At 55.5% G+C, this 20,428-nt stretch overlaps 1 protein-coding gene across 1 annotated transcript in view; it reads right to left on the minus strand.

Moving 5' to 3' along the window:
- Positions 1–20,428, minus strand: part of BCR (BCR, RhoGEF and GTPase activating protein) — a 116,527-nt gene that overhangs the window by 20,313 nt on the left and 75,786 nt on the right. The window contains exons 7-15 of the mRNA XM_023528163.1: positions 19,784–19,836; positions 17,792–17,932; positions 9,155–9,276; positions 7,920–8,088; positions 6,672–6,791; positions 5,807–5,882; positions 4,273–4,377; positions 3,574–3,648; positions 1,134–1,231 (exon numbers count right to left, since the gene is read on the minus strand). Coding sequence (XP_023383931.1) covers positions 1,134–1,231; positions 3,574–3,648; positions 4,273–4,377; positions 5,807–5,882; positions 6,672–6,791; positions 7,920–8,088; positions 9,155–9,276; positions 17,792–17,932; positions 19,784–19,836 — 959 coding nt within the window. The remainder of the gene's footprint in view (positions 1–1,133; positions 1,232–3,573; positions 3,649–4,272; positions 4,378–5,806; positions 5,883–6,671; positions 6,792–7,919; positions 8,089–9,154; positions 9,277–17,791; positions 17,933–19,783; positions 19,837–20,428) is intronic.

Raw genomic sequence — 20,428 nt, forward strand, 5'->3', positions numbered from 1 at the left:
GCCAGGAACATGTAAGACCCCCGGAGAACCCGCAGGAACAGCCAGGGTGGCCTCCAGGTGACCTGCTGCTGTGGAATCCTGTGCCTCAGTCTCTTGAGTCCCCACGGCTGCCTTGCACCTGGACCCTCTGCATAGTGTCTGGAACCACGCCCCTCCCCACCTCGCTGCCTGTCAGTTCACAGTCCTCTCACTCTCTACAAAGCTTTCTTTAATGGCTCCACTCGGCTCTGATCCTCCTTTGTTATAGCAGCCACACGGCCCTTTCTGCAGGGACGCCCAGAACTATTATACCCAGGTAATTCTATCATCTCCTCATTCTCCAGTCCCAGTGAAGCAGCAGGTCTAATGATCAGAGTAGTAGAGGCTGAGACTTTTGGGATGCTGGAGACCTGGGTTCTGGCCCCACACCCCACTAGCCACACGGGGACCAGGCAGCCAGGTGAGTCTCAGCTTCCTCCTCTGCAGAGAAGCAGGTGAGTGGCAGCTCTCTGCAGCCCAGCTGCCTTCACTACGTCCTCAAGCACGAGGCTCTCGGGGTTGCAGCTGTTCCAGAAGCCTGGAAATGTCATCTCATGTGGATCTGGGGACTTCATCAAGACTGGCGTGGCTGTCGTCATTCTCCACTCCCCAGAGGCAGAAGGCAAGCTAGCTCAGTACGCGGGTTAAACGAGAGCTCTCCAAGGTGGAGGAAGACAGAGTGACGACCCGCACACCCAATACCATGGGCAAGCACAGCAGACCTTTCCTCTCAGGTCCCCACGATGTCAAAGCCCCAGGCTTCCGGAAATCGAAAGGTCACAGGGGACTCATTCCAACATTTGGAGAAAAAATGTTACGGAAATTTACTAAGTAAACACTAAGCAGTAACAATGACAGCACGAAAGGCTTTTTTAAGTTCTTTTTAAAAACACTTCTCCAGAAAAATAGATCATTTCTTTGTGATAGGGGAGGGAGGGTAAAATTCTCAAGAATAAGGAGATAAAAATCTCTTGGATGAGTCACACTCTCCCCAAGAGATTCCTGGAATGCTGGTGGCCTTGCCTGCAGGAAAAGCCATCAGGGAGCCCCTGAGGGTTTAGATTCTCTCCAAGGGCAGTATCTGCATCAAGAACTTGCTGGGAGCAGCACCTCACCTCATTCCAGTTGGGTTCAGTCGTGTCCCTATAGACACGCGTCTTCGCTTTATTCACAAAATATCCAAAGGAGTCCACCTCCAGGGTGCAGTACAAATCTGCAGGAGAGTGACACGAGAGGGTGACATCGCTGTCCCACACTATCTGCATTTTTTATAAGAGCAGGTACTATTTTTCAAATCAGAACAAAAAAAAAGGTCTTGATTTTCTTTTTTAAATAAAACACCAAACTGGACCAGCCCCTTACTCAATGACCCAGCCCCGCGGGTGCAGCTGGGGACTGGCTGCGCTCAGAACACTGGCTTATTGGGTCACTTAGCAAACCCTGGCTGTAGCCCCTAGGAGAGCAGGGCCCCACGGCTGGTGGGCAGGGCAGAGCTGAATGTGCCACCACCACCAGCAGGACCCGAGGCTAGAGGTGAGGGTAGGGCAAGTGCCTATGAGCTGTGCAGACCCTGCCACAAGTTTTACCAGGTAAATTGGGGCAAAGGGTGCTGGGCACTGAAAACAACACAGTGCAGGAAGAGTTACAGGGTAGCAGGGGAAGAAATAGGGTGCGAGGCCTGGTGGCGGGGCCCAGGGAGGAGGCCCCTGCTGAGGGCTGGACAAAGGCTATGTGGCAGGTGGCCAGAGACGATAAAGAAACTGCACTGCTATAGAGTGGCGTCTCACTTATACGACCAGCAAATAAGATGGTATTTTCTGGCCTGGCCACACGGTGGAGGGTGATGCCTCTCACTGGGGCAGGACATAAAATAAAAACGAGTTTGGGGGCCACGAGTAAGAGGTTCAGTTTGAGGATGCAGAGTGTAGAGTATGGGACATTGAGGAAGCAGGTGGAAAGGTGACAGAGGGAGGCCGGGAGAGAGAAGTGAGGACAGAGGGGGAGATCTGGGTACCACCTGTGCTGATGGGAGTAGGAAGAAGGGAATATGTGCGGTGAGTGGGGGGCCCGATGGAAGTCCAGGAAATACCAGCATTTAGTGGGCAGCCCGAGAGGAAGGGGCCCAGGGGAACAACTGAGGGTGCTACAGCTTTACAGAGGTGTAATTTGTATACCATACAGTCTATCCATTTTAAGTGTATGGTTTGAGGATTTTTAGTAAATTTAAACACTTGTGCCAACGACACCACTATCATGTCAGGCCACCGCCCTCACCCAAAAGTCCCCTGGGTTCACGTGCAGCCAGTCCCCTCCCACCCTGAGTCCCAGACAACCACCGATACACTTTCTGTCTCTTATTTTCCCTTTTTTAGAAATGGCAGATACAGGCAACAACACGCCGTCATTCGCATCTGGTGTCTTTCATTCAGCTTATTTTTTTTTTAGGTTCACTCGTGTTGTTGCCTATGTCAGCTCATTCCTTTTTATTGCCGAGCAGTGTTCGATTGCACGGATGAGCCATGTTTTACCATTCACGTCAGTCTTTCTGCAGACACATGTTTTCATTTCTCTAGAGGAAATACCAGAGTGGGGTTGCCGGGTCATGTTGACCTTAAATTTTAAGAAACTGTGAAACTGTCTTCCAGGGAGGGTGAACCATTTCATGTCCCCGCCAGCAGTATCTGAGGGTTCCGATTTCTGCACATCCCTGCCAACACGTTATCTTTTTGATTATCACACTCCCAGTCAGAAGGTGTAGCTTGCTCTGGTTTTAGTTTACATTTCCCTAAGACAATGAGCATCTTTTCATGTGCTCATCAGTTATTTGTATTTCTTTGGTGAAGTGCTTACCCAAATCTTTAGTTCATTTTTTTTTTTTTTTAAATTGGGCTGTCTCTTCGGGTATCGAGTTGTAAGCAGTCTTCATATATTCTGGATACAAGTCCCTTCTCTCATGCATACAGTTGTAAATGTCTTCTATTCTGTGCCTTGTTGCAGATTTCTTGTTTTGTAGCAATGGTGGGAAAGGTCAGCAGAACGGTGCCTGCCCTATGTCCTCACATGAGGGACCCTGAGCCCTTGTGTGGAGGTGCCATGCTGAGAGGTGTACTGTGCATTGCACCTGGACTGAAATGCGACCAGCCCTCACCGTTCTCACAGCTCGAGCAGCTGGGAGAGACCGCCCATCCCCTTGGAAGGGAAGAAGGAAAAGGGTATCCATTCGCTTGTCAGAGCAGCCAAGCACTCTGCTGACGAGGACCCAGGTGTGGCTGCCCACGGCCCTCCTGTCTTGGAACCTCAGGCTGCGATTTCCGTCTGTAGCAATCTCGTGCCCCTTCAATTACAAGACCCACCTACAGGGGTCAGCTCACTAGCTCACAGGACCCGAGACAGGCATAGGAAAGGGCAGGGTCCACTCCAGGAAAACAACTCCACATCGACACCCCCAGAGGTCAGAGGTTAAAGATGCCTGATGGTAATTCGAGCCATTTCTCTGGTTCCCCACACCCTCTGGCTCAGTGCCCTGCCGCCTTCTTCCCCAAATCAGCCACTTACTTGAACTCTGCTTAAAGCCGGTGGCGGAGTGGACGATGACATTCAGGAACCCATAGAGCCCTGGAGATTCATCATCTGTACAAGAAACCACAGAGCTGAGCGTCTATCCTGACAGGGAGGCAGGTAACAGGCTCTGCTTCACAATCAACCCACTAGGGGGCACTCTGTGCCTGCCATTCGCCCAGCATGGACCAGAAACATATCAACAGTGGCCTGTCTTGGGGACTTCAGTATCTGGTTGTGTTCACAAAACAGGCAGATGAAACCAAGATGAAAAGTAATAAGGACAGTAGAGGGGTTGGGGTAGCATGCGACTTGGATTGGGTGTGTGTGTGCATACTCGTGTGTGTGACTCAGTGTACATGAGTGTATGTGACAGTGAATGCAAAATGCAGAACCACCAAAGGTGTGGCAGGAAGCCACTGGCTGGGGAGGGCTGGCAGGACAGGGGGGCAGGACCAGTTCTATAGCACAGGGGGTCTAGAGGAGTATCTCGAGATGAGGGACGAAGGTTATTGGTCTCTTCAACCACCCAGTGACGACCACCCGGGGAGAGACAGCTCCTAACCTGCCCTGTCCACTCCTGGGAGAGGCCAGCAGGCTCTAAACAACACACACATTCCTTCGGAATGGGAATCCAGGGGCCCAAGGACAGACTAACAGCAGAAAGGGACGTCAGTCCTCGGGAGGATGGCTCACCTTCTTTGTTGATGGTCAGCGGAATGCTGTGGACGGTCTGAAGTTTGACACATGAGTTGGTCAGCATTTGCAGCTCCACGGACGTCAGGGAGAAGCTTTTGAAACCTGAGAGGGTGGAATACAGTCTGCACAGGTCCTCTGAACGTCCAGGATACCCAGGGGTACTTTCTGATGTCCAGCCCCCGCCGCTGGACCCTCAGCATATCCTGGTGAGGCTGCACAACAAGAGTGGGTGACCTGCTCCCAGCGGAGTAGCTGGTAAGTGGCAGAGAGAGGCATGGCCCCCGAGGGCCCAGGGGCAGGAGGAATTTTAGCACCTTATAAATACAGGAGTCGGCCCGCCACCTCAGCACAGCCACAGACATTTCTGAGAGAGAGACCCGGAGTATCTTTCTGTGGGGTCTCCCCAGACACTGGCACAGCCCTGTCCCCTACTCTGCTAATGTAGCCCCTATCTCTCCAACAGATAAGGAAAGGGGATTATTTCTGGTCTAATGCTAAGTAGGTAAGAGATGCTGCCACACTGCAAATGGTTTGGGTCCTTGATTATAACAGGAAATCCTGGTACATGGGCATGGCAGGGCTGCAGACACCGGCCATCAGAGCTGCCAGGAGCACCCCATCCCCAGATGCACGGGCACTGGGGGAGTGCGGCTCAGCACAGGCACGAATGGCCAGGGCAGAGTCATTCAGAGGCTCCAGCCTAGTGTGTGTGTGCAGCAAGTGAACCAAGGGGGCCCATGGCTGTGGGAGGACCAGGTCATCCGGGATATGGCTCCTGGCCACCAAGGGACAATGGCACACAAGGCACACCTGAGAAGCTCTTAGCAAGGATGGCTCAAGAATCCCAAACCACACGGCTTGGGGTAGAGGAGGGAAGCTCCACGCAGCAGCCGCCCTAGGACCCAGGGTGGGGTCTGCCTTCCTACCCCGGCAGGACCAAGGGCAGTTTGGAGGTGAGGAGCAGGAAAGAAATGCTAATAGAGGGAAATGCCCAGAGAAGGGGCCACCCCAGAGGGGAGCGAGTGCTCTGGCCTAAGAATGGACAGGTGCTGGCCACTTGGAAAGGGGAGTGAAACCAGCACAGCACGGCCTCTTTGGCATCAGCTGCTGGGGTGTGGGGAAGGCCTGGGAGGGTAGCCAAAGTGGTGGGCTATATGTGTGACAGGCCCAGGGAAGGCGGCAGGGGTGTAGAGGGCCCCAGGGGGCAGGCAGGGATCAGGGCAGGGAGGGGAATTCAGGAAAGACCTGGGGATGGGGACGGGTTCAAGGGAAAGGTCAGGAGATAGCTGGGGGTAGGGTACACAGGGGATTTGGGGGAGGCCGGGGAAGAGGGGAGCACAGAAGGCAGGGGGCCCTGTCAAGACCGCGTCTCTCCGATTTATTTTCTAAGTTAGAGCTCCACCTAACATCTCACTGGGAGAAAAGAGGTCCACTGCCCAGGGGGAAAAAAGGGTTTGAAACCACAGGACGAGATGACCGTCCAGTCCTGATGTCCCCAAGCATAAGTCCTCTCAGTGCAGAAGCCACTCACATTTCTTCTGCTGTTCCCGGATGTTCTCCCTCCACTCGGCACGCTCATAGTCAGATGAAATCAGGAATGTGTAACTCTGGGAGGCGAGAAAGGGAACACACCCGTTACCTCGGCCCCAGCTCAGGTGCTGCTCTCCATCACTGTCCACGTCACTTCTGGCACTCTCCGCCCTTCCTGCCAGCCAGGTTTTGGGTCACAACTCCTGCCCCCCGTGCAGGCCTGCCTTTGGCACCAGTCTCTTGCCTGGACTGCCTGGGTCGGGGTGTGCATGTTGTAGCTCAGGGGCACGAAGGAGATTCCCAGGTGCAAATCTGCAGAGGTGAGGCCTGATGCTACCCCGACCACTTTCGTCCATTCCACAGCCCTGACCCGTGACCCAGAGACAAGGCTTTCAAAAAGCCCAGAGTCATGCTGACCGGTGCGTGTGATGCACATCACATGTGTATGGGAGAGGGCCAGGCAACAGAGGGTGCCAGGATCCAGGCTCAGGAGAGGTGCCTCTCTGGCCCAAAGGTCCCCAGACAGTATTCCCCTGCTGAGGGCCGGGTATGTACAAGTGTGTGAGCCCCTCACTTTATTTGGACTCCCTGGAGACCCTCACCTCCCACCTGTGAGGGCTGAGCCAGCTGCCAGTCAACCTGGGAGCTATGGCCCAAAGCACTGGTCAGAGGGAGCTGTGTGCCTGTGTGGCATGAGGGACAAGCCTCTCTTGGGGTAAGAAGGCTCTCCCGGGGGAAAGGGCTGCTGTTGTAAAGGCCACACAGGAGCCAGGGACCACAGCTGCCACATGGCTGGGCGGGCAGGTCTGCTTGGGGGATGCAGAGGTGGGCGTGGCCAGCAGAGTGAGACCACGGTGGACACTGACCTTGCCATTGCGATTGTGCACCCTGAAGGCCATGCTCGGGGACATGAGCAGGAGCAGCGACTCCTGTTCCGAGAGCTTCTTCTTCAGCCTCTCAATGGCCTTGCTGGCCTTGTTCGCTCTCTGTGGGGAGAAGCCGCATGGCTGCATTTCCACCCTGGGGGACAGTGCGACCTGCTCCCACTAGGCCTGTCCCCACTGTCCCAGATACTTGGTCCATGGAGGGCAGGAACCCTGCCTGGCAGCTTAGCACGGCACAGGGCCTCAGTCAGTCGCTGCTGGTTATCAGGTCAAGGCCCAGCACAGGCTGCTGCTGGATGTGCTCGACCTTTCTTGAAAAAACTAAATTCTTCCTCTCACGAGGGTAGAGAGGAGAGACCCTTACAAACCTCCCTTCTTTCAGTTTCTCCAAACTTGGACAATGTCCAAGGGGACGTTGTGACCCCAAGGGCCCCTTCCCCTCCTGGATCCACCCATATTTCAGCATCGGCACCCCTGGGAGTGTTTGTGGGGATCCCGAGGGAGGGCCAGATGCATCCCCAGGACCTGGTCAGGGAAAATCCTGCCTGCCTTGTGCCGTGTTCCTGCCTCCAGAAACCCCTCCGTCCCTGAGACTGTGTCGCCTGCCGCTAGACGAAAGGGCAGAAGAGGGTGAGTGCAGCGGTGGCCGGGCGCAGGCCTCGACAGCCCCGCGGACGCAGCCCTCGCTTCCCCTCTGCCCCAGAGGCCCGTCTGGACGAGTAAATAACCCAGCATTCCTGCCGGCCTCCTCGCGCTTTCCTCAATCCGCTGGGTCTGCGGAGCAGCAGGCCGGCAGGTGCGCGAGTGAGGACGCCTGTCCTGTTGCGTCCGCCTCAGCCAGGTGTCTCCAGACCAAGGCCCAACCTTCTAGGGACTTGCCTTGTCAATGGCCACCACGTGCCACCTGCTCGGGCTAAATCTACACACGAGGGGCTGATCCTCGCTGTTCCTAAAGTCTTCTAAAACTCCCTGGGAACAATCAGGGGCCTGCCTGAGGCAGTCCAGGATACCTGGAGGGGGCCGCAGCGCCTCCCTGGGACTCTCCCTATCATAGCCACTGGGTGCCTCTCCCAGGTCAAGTCCTGGACAGCTCCTGGTCTGACAGGGATGCCCAGAAGGTCCCAGAGACCAGAAGTGGGGTCGGATGCTCAGCAGAACTTGCCCACTAGCCCGTGTGTGAGAGGCTGCTGCCCACTCCAGCTAGAGAGCTCGGCCTCCTCCGTCCCCCACCTTCTCTCTCTGGATGTCACTCTTGATCTGGGAGATCTTGATCTTCATGGCATCCAACTCCTCGTCCAGCACCAAGGGGATGTTGGGTGCAGCCTCTGACTCGTCCACTGTCTGGAAGCTGAGATCCGTGAGCGGGATGTACCATTTACAGTCGTACTGCTGGGTTTTGCTGGGGTGGGGGAGAGGGAGCAGTGCATTAACACCCTGATCATCTTCTTTTTACTAATATCACTGCTTTCGAAAGGTGAAGAATCTTAAGTTTGTGGCTGTGCACAGTTTACCCAACCTGAAAACCCAGCCCGTGGTCCACGTGACAGGTTGGCATAAAGCCACTGGCAGACACTGATGACCCAGCCTCGGTGACTCCTGGGAATAGGCACTCGACATGGGTGACCCAGGCCCCAGAGGGTCTGATGAGCCCTGATCCACCTTATCCTCGATGACAGTGGTGGCTCACAGGCTCTGTGATGTGGGAGCACATTAAGGCCGCCCAATGACAATCAGGATAGGACTGCAGATACCCCCAGAGCTGTAGCATTTGAGGGGCTACAGATTTACCCAGTGTAATCCCCTTCCTTGACAGACAGGGAAACTGAGGCTCTCTTCCGAGTTGACTGATTAAATCCACTCAGCAGAGCAATGGCCGAATTGGGGGAAGAGCCCAGTTCCGGTCCTTCCCAACGTGACCCTTTCTTCCATTCCAGCTTGTGCAACCTGGTGGTCTGATCCCTGGGGAGGTGTGGGATGGAGGGGTGGTCCATAGGCTTATAATAAAAATAACTTAGAAGCTATCACTAGGTTTGGGGAGACAAAGTACAGTGATCATCTAGTGATGCCTTCCAAGGGCAGGGGAGGGCCAACCACCCCACCACCGCCTGCCAGACTGCACCCCGGCCTGTAGCTCTCTGACCTGTCACTCACCCTTCCCGGGTCATGACATGACAGTCCTCCACTAGTATTTGAAGTCATAGTCAGGTTCCCGTTTACTGTAGGAGCCAACAGCCTGGTCATTGACCTTGCCCCAGAACGTCTCCAGATTGTTAATGATGGCCTTTGACCTTGAGCCTGGCATCGCATGCAGTTGGCAACAGAACATAGTTTAAAGAGACCTGCATGGTTACGTAGTGACTGACCTCTCCAGGCTCATGTTGTAAGAAAAACCTAGGTTTCTTCTACACATAAAACTAACTCTGTGCCCCCAAACCCGAAACCCTGCCCGTCCAGTGGCCACTCACCCTCCGCTCTGCTTCTTGAGCTTGGTGCAGAGGAGCAGGTCAGTGAACAGGAAGACGTGGCGCAGCTTGCGGGCGCCCTCCACCAGCTCAACCATGAAGCTGTCCTTCAGCAGCTGCCGGTGCTGAGGAGCAGGGTGAGGGCTCGAGTTAGGGCTGCGGGCCAGCTGGTGGGGTAGCCTTCGTTCCCTCTACCTCTAACCATCGGGCCTACTTTCCAGAGTGTTCCCTCTATCTCACTGGCCTGCGAACACACATGCCCCATGCTTTCCTCTTTGCTCAACAGTTTCCGAGCCCCTCCTGGTTGCTCGGCCAGCAAAAGAGGGCGAGTGGACGGGGTAATGGCCATTGGCCTGGAGCCTGGGGAGGGTATGTTACAGCCGAGTCAACAGTCTGCTGTGAAATGATGGTGGGAGAGCCCCTCTAAGCAGGGCAGCCTGTGCCTCTCTGGGATAGCAACTGGAGACCCGGAATGGGCCAAGGCCAGCCATGTGAAGGAGGGAACATTCCCACAGAGGGTCTGTCATGGTGCAGGCCTGTGGCGAGAAGAACTTGGTGCTCGGGCACAGACGGGGCAGCCTGGTCAGTGGTGGGGGAGCGGGGGGCGCTCAGTGCACTCTGAGAGAGGGCAGCCCTGGCAGTCGCCCCAAGGGCGGGGTCTGGTTCTGAGGGCAGCAGAAAGCCGGGCAGGGGGCCCGCAACTGGGACCCATATTCTGGTCCTCCAGAAGTCAGTGCCCACTGACAGGCAGGTGCCCACTGACAGGCAGAGGCCCACAGGGTGGTTACATCTCTGATGTCCACCTGGACACCTGTAGCCCAAGGTGGGTAGCTCAGGCCGTCCAACCACCCTAAGGAGGCCTTCCCTTGGCTCACTGGACCTCGAACGAGCAGGAGAACTAGAGGCACCAGCCTCCAGCAAGGCCCGTGCCTCTGCAACTTGGTACTTCATCTGAAAGACAACGGATGATCCCACTGGCTCACATAGCCCCCGGGGTTGCTGAATGGGCACATAAAGGCAAGTTGGTATTGCACCCGACAAACAGTGCCTGGCACCTCATTCAGGTCAGTGCTGTGCCAGGCTAAGGACACAGAGACAGGAGAAGCTAACATGGCTAGCCCTGCCCACACATGTCCTGGTGTGCTGCATGAAGACATGGCCTGATCCCCATCACACCCTGTGGGCAAGACCTCATGCCCATTTTGCAGATGACAAGTCTGAGCCTCAGAATGCTCTACCACCTGTCTCAGGTGGCACAGCGAGCAAGTGGCAACCTGAGGCAGTCTCTTCCCCCAGGAACCCACAAGCCCCAGGGAGAGAGATGAGGTGCTTAGTGAGCATCTAGCTCACCTGGCCTCAGGGGAGACCTCCCCACAGAGGGCGACTCCTGCCCCTCACTGTGATGGCTGGGGAAGGGTCCAGTGGGTCTGCACACACACAGAGTAGGCGAAGACCCACAGCATCACCCTAGCAGAAGTCGCTTCTCTCCATCTTCCCAGAGTCCTCAGCAGGCTTATACAGAAGCAGCAGAGCCCCCCAGAAGCAAGAGCAACCGGGGCCAGTCCCCTCAACACTAAAAACTGCACATCACTGTCTGTCTCACACAGCTCAGCTTACAACAGCCAGCCAACCCCTGGCTCAGGAAAGCCAATTATTTACATGGAAGCCGCTGGTGCCTTCCAGACCATGAGTGGAAGGGCAGGAAGGTCACTGGTGTGCCAAGGACATGACTCACTATCACACACCCTCGTCCCGCCTGCCATGGGCAGATGGCATGCCTGGCACTGGCACTCACGGGAAGCAGGAAACTGTGTGCCTGGAGAAATGTCCAGACAGCATTGGAGAGACCCTGGGCAGACCTGACTGCTGGGTCTGCATCAGGGGCAGGTCTAGGAGGGTCCTGGGACACTGAGGTCCTCAAGGGATGAATGGACAGATGCCTCCTCAGGAGGCATGGGAACCAAGGGACCTTCTATGAGGTGTGGTAACATGGGGAGGTCGGCAGTCTTTTCCTCATAGAAAGAAGCTGAGCTTCTGACCATCACCAGCAGAGGGCGTCCTACACCCAGCTCAGAAGTGGACTCAACAGGGTTCCCTCTGCTGGCAGGTCAGAAACGCCCAGAGTCCCTGCACTGACCACCCGCAACCTCCAGCTGGCCCACTGACTCTCCATGACAGATCCTGTTGCTCACATGTGCGTGTGAAGTCCCACCTCAGGTGTCACTTTTGTCCTCTATGAGGCCGCCACGTATTACCCTGGCACTTGTGGCAGCCCGTGTGACTGCCCTGCTGTGTTGAAAGGACACAGGACTGAGTGTGAGGAGCGCACCTGCCCCTCTGGGCTCTGACAGGAGGACTCAGCCACCTGGCCCCTCCCCACGCACCCCTGCCTGTGCAAACCCTCACCTTTTTAAGAGAAGCCTTGAAGCCATGGGTGCCCGACACTTCCGGCCAGCCCTGCCGGCCCTGCAGTGTCCTGGCCTGAACCCCGTTCTGTGCTGCATCTCATCTCTGAGGGCAGTGGGAGGAGCCCATGAATCAATGTATGTCACAGTTTTCCCCATCACGTCACAGTTGCCCTCCCTCCAGAGAGGCCAGGCCTTGCTGCTGGACCCTAGGTCACCCCACCCCGGGGGTCTTATAGCCTCAAGAGAAAATATTCTGCACCTGGGCAGGAGGGGCCTCCCAGCCCCAGAAAAACAGGGCCCCAACTGAGGCACCAGCAAATCCACAAAGGAGTCTGAACCCTGGCTGAGGGGCTGGGTGTCACATTGTATCCATCCCCCAAGGCCCCCAGGTCTGGGAGTAGTCCTGTGAGACGAGGACTTCGCAGGCCTGGGGCACAGACTGTTAAGGCTGGTGTTCCCACCTTGACACCGTCTGCACCCCGACCCTGGGCGGATGCCTCCTCCGCGGTTCAGAGAGGAGGCAGTGAACAGAGGTCCAACAGTGAGCCTGTGCGAGGCCTCACGAGGGGCTGCTCTGCCCTCTGAGTGGTATCTGGAGAGGCTGCTGGACCCTTCAGCCATCACTCGGGTCTCCTCTCTGGAATCTGGGCTCCTGTGGGGACACCCTGCCAGCCCACACGGGACCAGTGCAGAAGCAAGAGGCCTGTGTCTGCCCAGGAGATGTCCGTCTCAAATGCTCACCAACCCTGTTCTCAGGTCCTCAGAACCAGCACCAACTTCTGGTCCAGCCCACCTGTCAGGTCCTCCAGGGGACGCAGGCAGGGGCAGGGCGTGGGCCACACCTGGGTCACTACCCCACGGTGCCCTGTTATGGGATGAGTGTTTGTGTTCCCCCAAATTCATATATCGAAGCCCTAACCCCCAGCATGGTATTTGGAGGTGGGGCCTCTGTGGAGTGACTAGGCTAAGGAGGTCGTGAGGGTGGGACGCCATCATGGGATTGGTCTCCTTCTAAGACAAGGAGGAAAGCGACCTGTCTTTCCCTGTGCACACAGTGAGGAAAGGCCGTGTAAACACACAGTGAGAAGGTAGCCATCTGCAAACCAAGACGTAGGCCCTCACCAGACCCTGAGCGTGCTTGCTGGCTCTCTGATCTTGGACTTCCGCCTCCAGAACTGGGAGACATGAACGCCTGTTGTTAAGTCCCCATGTCGATGGCCCTTTGTTACGACAGCCTTAGCAAACTAAATATACATGTAAGGAAGCCAGAAGCACGGTCCGTGGGGCGGAGACAAGAAGGTTCCTCAGGTATAGAAACTAGTTTGAAGATAAACAACCAGCACCAACTTCAGCAGGGCCTGCTAGGTGGGACCACGAAGAGTCGCCAAGACAGGCCCAGGTGGGGGCAGAGAAGAGAGGAAGGAAGAGGGCCAAGGTGAGGGTCAAGGTGGAGGTGATGGTTGCCGGCTGAGGGTGGGCCCGGCTTTGCTCCAGGTATGGGCTGGATTCCACTTGGTCTGGCCCCGGAGAAGGCTAGCAGCCAGCCCCAGAACTCCTGAGCCCCAGAACAAGGCCTGTGCCCCTGGCTGGGGGGTGACTCAGTGGGCTCCGTTGGTTCATCAGGTAGCCAGGAATGAGAGAGCCCCCCTAACCAGCCCAGGGGAACTACCCATCCCCCTTTCCCACCCCTTGCCTGTTCTCAGGCTCCTGGCAGTTGGCTTGGCTACTTGGCCTCCCTGCAGAGAGAGCAAAGTTCTGCTCTAAGGTCCCCGTGACAGCCTAGTCTCCATGCCCTGGAGACACATCACAAGATGACCCATCTAGGCACTGCAGTTAGAGCATGAGGTGGCCCAGAGGGACGCATGCCTCCGATTCACAGCAACAACATTCACTGAGCACTTTCTAGCCCCGTACGGAGAGACCGTTCCATGACACTTATCTCACTCAGAAGAAATGTCCTAGGCAGCAGCTCTGACACTTCCCGGAAAGGGAAGTAATGTGCCCATAGTCTTGGAAGAATCAGAACCTGGCCCAAACAAGTCAAGAATCCAAGCTCCATCTGCAAATATTTATAAAGCAACAAATGCCTAGACATGGGGACTTGCCCTAGGGCTTCAAGTTATTTTGTTTCTGTTTTGTCTTCTGTCTGCTGACGCCTCCTTCAGCTTTTTATGAGGGACCTGGAAGGCAGAGCTAATAGCCACCAGGTAGTGGACATCCTTTGAAAATATGGATATTATGTGGTCTAGGCCCACCCTACCCTACAGGTGAGTAAGCTGATGTCTGGTGGCACTGGAGACCCTAGGCTCTGTTTTCACCCTTGAGCTGGATGGCCTCTTCTCCGTAATGCTCCTCTGAAACTTTTCCAATAGGATCTAGACCCTCCAATTCTAATCCTCAACTGAAAGGCTGCCTTACTCTTTTGCCTGAGCCTTACCAACTCTTGCCTCAGCCTGCACAAGTAGTATTTCCCCAGCAGCTTCTGTTCAGCCAACCTGACTTCTTTCACAAGTGGTCTCTGGGATCCCTGGCAGAGAATGGCTATAAGACGTGGCTAGCTCTTAGGAAACAAAACATCCAAACATGATTGCCCCATTTGCTTCTAAGCCTGAGCTGGGAATGCTATGCAGCGCATGGTGCAGAGTCTGGAGCAGACAGAGAGGCAGCGCCATAAGAAAGCCACTCGCAGTGTAAAGTTTCCTCAGCTAAATGAATGAGCTGGGCCTGGGAGGAAAATGTGCCAGCAGGATCCCTCAGTCACAACAGGTTCCCAGGAGGCTGAGGAAGGCCTCTGAGTAGGGTGAGAGCATCTGTCAGCCATAGTTCAGTGTTAGGGAGCCACCTGTAATGCTGCCCAAAGTCGCTCTTCCTCAAACAGCACAGGCCTGGAGCGGTTGGTATTGGCTAAAAAGGATGAGGATGAGACTGTAGGAGCCACAGTGTGCGTGTGTGTGTGCGTGTGTTTGTGGCCGGGGGCAGCTAGCCCTGCTCGGAGCTCAGCTGGGCTTCTCCACAGCACCCAGCCTGACTTACCCAGGCTGAGCAGGTGGAGACAGGTCACCTCCCGAGAGGCCAGCAGTAACTACAGGACACCTCCAAATGCCCAGACCGATGGAGGCACCTTTCCTTTCCCTAGAAAACTGCGGGGGAACTAGAAATGAAGCCCCCCACCCTTGCCGACATGCTACCAGAATGAGAAGCAAGGAATGGGGCTCCACTCAGTGTGTAAGATTCAGATAGCGAGCTGAGCACAAAGGGGCACATCCTCCTCCTGAAGACCACCGACAGCCAGGTGGCTCTGTATGCAGTGGACGCTCCTATTGGTTCACAGGCAGGGAGCGGGGAACTATCATAAATCATAACACACCTATAGATGTGTGTGGTACACACAGGTGCCAGGGGACATTTGGCTTCATATCCTGCTTTAGCTACATAGTAGCTGTGTAACCATGGGTAAGTCACTCAACCTCTCTGAGCCACAGTTTCCTCACCTGTAAGATGGGAGAACACCTCTGACTTCACAGAGTCGGCATGAGAACTCAGAAGCACAGCCCCTCTCTACCTTTGGAAACTTAATATTTGACATCATATACCGAATTTAGAGGTAGGCACATGGGAAACGATAGGTGTTTCCCAAGCTCAGGCCCTCCTCAGCTGCCAATTCTGAAAGGAAGCACCTGCCGCTCTCACCCCTGGATGATGAGGGGGGCGCTCTCCCCCCACCTCTAACACAGATGGCGCCCACGTAAGGAATCCTAACACTTCGCTTTCATATAGTCCCTCTTGGGTCACGAAACCCTTTCAGCCTCATAACCACCTCATGGAGACGCCGTGGGCCCAGAGCCACTGCTCTCAGAGAGCACAGACACCCAGCACACCCCCTCCAAAAAAGGGTGTCCCCAAATCAATATTGCTGGTAAGCAGTGGGCAAGACTGAACCCGGATCTGGTGTCCCTTCTACTGCATCAGGGCCACAAAGTGGCTTGGGCCACTGGAAGTTACGCTGAGGAGGATGCTCAGGCTGCAACCAGTTCGAAGTACAAGTGGATGATTGATTAGTGACATCTGCCCCTGGAATGGCCTGGAGGCAGGGGTTTGAATGTGTCTGCCATCCTGGCCTAGCCACTACCTCCCTTACTGTGCACCAGACAGACAGAAAGTTCTGAACGAAGGTATGTAAGCCACACTCATGACCCTTCAGAGGTCACTGGCCTTCCCACCCTCCCAACTTCACAGTCGAGGTACCCAAGTGATTTCTCTTGTTGAAGCCGAAAAGGCCAGCTGCTGCTAGGGGCTGGGCATGAGCACAGACAAAAGCCCCTGCCCCGTGAAGTGCCTGGCCCCTGCACACTTCCTGCTCGGTGTCCCTGAGCTTCTGACCACGGGTCAGCAGGGAAGGCTTGTGATGACGGATGTAGGGACAAGGGCCAGACTGCCAACTGCCAGGCAACATCTGATTTTCCTCAAGTCCCTAAGGCAGCTTCCTCTAAAGATCCAAAGAACGAGAAGGTATTTGTCTCTGAGGATCCTAAATGGGGATGGGAGGTGGGATGAGGTGGGGTGAGACAGACTCAGCACCATATGAAAAGCCAAAGGGGAGAATGGACTCCCACACTTGCTTCTTTTATGAGATCAGCACTCTCATAAAAGAAGAGTCAGCAAAACAGAAAGAGCAGGTGTCCCTGGAGGCACGAGGGAGACGGCACCAACCTGACCGGTACAGGGAGTCCTGGGAGAGGCAAACCCCACTTCTGGTTAGATCTGGGTGAACTGCTGACATGGGAGCCAAAGCTTTGCTCTTTTTCTATAGTCCCCTGGGTGTGCGTATGTGTGCGTGTGTGTGCTTGTGTGTGTGTGTGGGAACCAGGGCTCCATTGTTGCTCCAGGAAATGAAATTTGAACCCCCCTTCCTCAGGTCCCAGCCATTGGACATTTGGGTATGGAGCCCCTGGGAGGTGCTGGGGACCCCCTCCTGCCAAGGAGCTAACACATACAGCCAGGATCACCACCATGCATGGTGGCTGGGCCGTGTTCTCACCTGTAAAATGAGTCTAGGGAGGAGGGGAACACATTCCAGGCCCCCCCAGTGGGTGAGTCTGCAGCAGGGCTGGCATCGGATCCCTGTGCCAGAGAGTGGGGTGGAGGGGACGGCTCTCTCTTCCACAGCCCTTCCTGGGCCGGGCTGACCAGGAGACATCTGACCAAGCCACACACTCGTGGCCAGGTCTGATGAGACTCTGGGCACATGGGAGCCACTTCCCAAAGAGGTGTGAGGAGGATGGGGCTGACAGCGGCCTGCTGACCAGTCCAGGGTTGGAGGAGGAAAAGAAACCCAGATACCAGGCGGGTCAGCCCCCAGCACCAAGCACCTGGCACACGAACCACAAGGAAGAGGGGAAGGTGGCTCTCAGTGGCAGCTACAGTCAGGTTCATTGCCAGCCCTTGTCCTGCCTGTGCCAGAAGCCTCCTATCCCTGCACGAGACCCCAGAGGCCACGGGTTGGCTCCCCTTGCCTTAGTGCCCCTTCTGACAAAGGACGCTCGCGATGGACACCGGCACCCCTCTGCTGTCTCACTACACATTGTCTGCCCTGGATGGCACCTGCCTGGCACCAGGCTGGGCTCCTCCCAGGAAGGGGCAGAGGCAGCAGGAGTGGAGGCCACCAGGCGGGCTGAGTCAGTGTGTTCTGAGCTGCCTGTTCTACGCCCTCTTATCCAGGATGCGTGGAGAGATGAACCGGGTGGTGGCTGTCAGTGGGCGGGGGTTGGGGGTGGGGGAAGGTGGGTAAGAAGAACCTTCCTGGCCAAGGACGGCAAGCCCGCACCCTCTAGCCGGTCTCATTGCACACTGCGTATGCTTCCCTTTCTTCCCCATTTGAAATGCTTATATCACTCAGGAGGAACTAGGTGGGTCTGGGCAGACTAAATGCCATCCTCCTTCACATTGGGACCCCAAGCTGGCAAGGTGTGGAGAAAAGAAGGGGTACCCTGGACAAAACCCACTACGACGGAAAAAGAAAGAGGAAGCCGAGCGAAGCGCACACCCCCGAAACTCTACTCCAATGCCCTGGACAAAAGACTGGGTTTTGTCCCACCCGGGTGAAGAACCCCAAAAGGCAATGAGTTTCCTGTGTTAGGCTGAACTGTTCAGGAACAGTCTGCTGAAGGCCAGAGACAGGCTCCTCGTCTTCCAGCTCGGGCTGGGCAAACCCTAAGCACCCTGCCACACTCACCTCACCCTTCTTCACCGTCATGGACTGCCGGCGGGGTGTGATCTCCTCGTTGATGCCAGACAGGAAGTTCTGCGAGATGCGAAGGGCGTCCTGCAGCAGAGGGTGGTCGGGGTGGCTGGAGGGCGTGTGTTTCAGCAAGTCCTGCATCGCAGTGAGAGGACTCAAGTTAGAGAGAGCGAGGCCCCAGCACCCACTGCTGTGCACAAACCCGAGACACACACTGGGCGTAACACACAGGGCTGCCAGCTCCCCAGGCATCGCTGCCACCTCTCACAATGGGCCCGGGCTACATGAGTAGCACTTGAGCAAGCACCACGCTGGAAGCGGGTCTTAAACAACACTCCCACAAGCCCGGGATGTTTGCACACTGTCAACAGGGCCTCCTACTTCAAGGGTCTAAGGCAGGCTTTCTCCCCTCGGCACTGGTGACATTCTGGGCTGCGAGATTCTTTAACGAGCAGGCTGTCCTGTGTACTGTAGGATGCTAGCAGCATCCCAGGCCTCTGCCCACTAGATGTCAGTAGCATCTTCTCATCTGTGGTTGTGACAACCAAAAATATCTCTGGACACGGGAGCATGGCCCCTAGAGGGCGGAATCGGTCTGATCCAGGACCACTGGTCAGTGAGAGATCAGGAGAAAACACCTGGCCTCCCCAGCTCCTCTTCTTTTAGATAAGAGCCTAAGAATTAAGATGGGAGTATTGACTCTTTCTCTACTAGGAATGCACGTGATTCGTGCTCAAGGTCAACAGCTCCCTGGTTCAGAGGAACAAAATCCCCTTAGCTCCCAAATCCTATGAGCAAAGAGAATCTGGAGAGATGAAATAAGCACAGAGGATGGCTTGTATGTCAGTGGCCCCAGGCCAGTCCCACGCCACTCCCAGGCGGCTCTGGCTTCTTCCTGTCAAGACACTTGGCTCTGCAGGCCTGGGCTAATCACAGTGAGGGCACGGAATACAGGGTCTCTGAGACTCCAATGAGCTGTCTGCTGGAGACTGACCCCTTCCAGCAAGGATGGGCAGGTGGGTGGTCTGGGTCCACGTGTGGCCGTCTCTCACCCTACCCTGCAAATCTCATCTCACCTCCCTCTGTCTAACAACTCCTAATCAGAGGATGGTAAGAAATCACAAAACGTCCATTTGATGGAATACTGGATGGCTTCAAAGAGAATGAGGCAGAGCTGTTTGCACACTGCCGATGTAGGACAATCCCCATGATACGCTATTAAGGGGAAAACAAGCAAAGTGTAGAATATGTATAGCACAACGCCCTCCGCGTAATTAAAAAAGATGTTCACATGAGTTGGCGCGTGTATAAAAAACCTTGTGGTGGCGGCTCCTTTGCGGAGAGGAAGTGGGAAAGGAAATAGAAACTTCACACACTTTTGCAACTTGGTTGCAAATTAAAGACAATAACAACAACAACAATAATAACAACAACAACAACAACACATGTACGACTTTCTCCAAATATATGTGAACAGAGTCACTTGGGCAGTAGGATTAGGTCATTTTTGTTTGCTGGTTTTGTTTCTTAGTATTAAGACAACCTCTCCAGTGACTCCCCAATGCCTTCAGGAGCAGCCCAGCTGAGGCGGGGCCTCCTCGCGCACCCCCTCCCCAGGCTCTGAGGCAGTGGTCATCCCCAAGGCCCTGGATTGCACCCACCGCCTGCACCCCCATCCCAACCACCTTGGAGGCCCAGTTCATGTGATGTGACCACAAGGCCCTTCCCATGTGGGATGGCATGCTCCCTCCCTCTGCCCACACCCATGAGAGAACCTAGGACACCTGGAGAGTCTACTCCGTTCCTCCCTCTATTCCTCCGAAAGCCACTGGATGGCGGGGGCACCTCATTTTTGCATCTTCGGTAAAGATATGTAGCAGTAAAAGCGTGGTAGGTGGGTGAAACTGACAAACACCAATGACAGCCCCAGAACAGCAGAAGCCAAGAACCCCAGGGTGAGAAGTCCTGGGGGGAGCGGTGACTCACGTGCAGGACCAGCGTACTGCGTGTCACCCGGTCCACAGGCTTGTAGAGCAAGGCTGCAGAGAAATGGGTAGGGTGAGAGACGGCCACACGTGGACCCAGACCACCCACCTGCCCATCCTTGCTGGAAGGGCTCAGGGAGATGAAGCAGCCTGAACCTTCACGTCCGCTGGAAAGTCCCACCTCCCCAATGACAAGGGCAAACCCAGAGCACCCTTTGCTCAGTGACAAAGCAAACCTCAAGCACCTGAAAGGCCAGGGTGTGTGCTTTGAGCTTTTAGTCTATGACATTAAATGCCCAGTCCAGAGCTGCTGGTCAGAACCCAAACCTGCATTGGCTAATTCAGTGACAACTGCTAAAAGGAGGGCTCAGCGATGGCCATCTTCCTTGGGCTGGGGAGCTCCCAGCACCCTGGTGAGGATGGAAGAGAGAACTGCACTCCAGCCCAGAGGGTCCCTGGGGAGTAGACCAGCATACCACTCTTAACATCCATCCTGCATAGTTTGGAGGCCTGATTCTGAGATCAGCAGGAACCGACTCGGGCTGACACAGCTCTCGGTTTTACAGGTGTTTTTAGAGCCCCAGTCAGCCTTAGTTGTCCCCACTTCTCTGGGGCGAGCCTGATCCATTGTGGGCACAGACGCTTA

Source organism: Pteropus vampyrus, unplaced genomic scaffold (assembly GCF_000151845.1).
Source record: "Pteropus vampyrus isolate Shadow unplaced genomic scaffold, Pvam_2.0 Scaffold23, whole genome shotgun sequence".
NCBI classification, from domain to species: domain Eukaryota; kingdom Metazoa; phylum Chordata; class Mammalia; order Chiroptera; family Pteropodidae; genus Pteropus; species Pteropus vampyrus.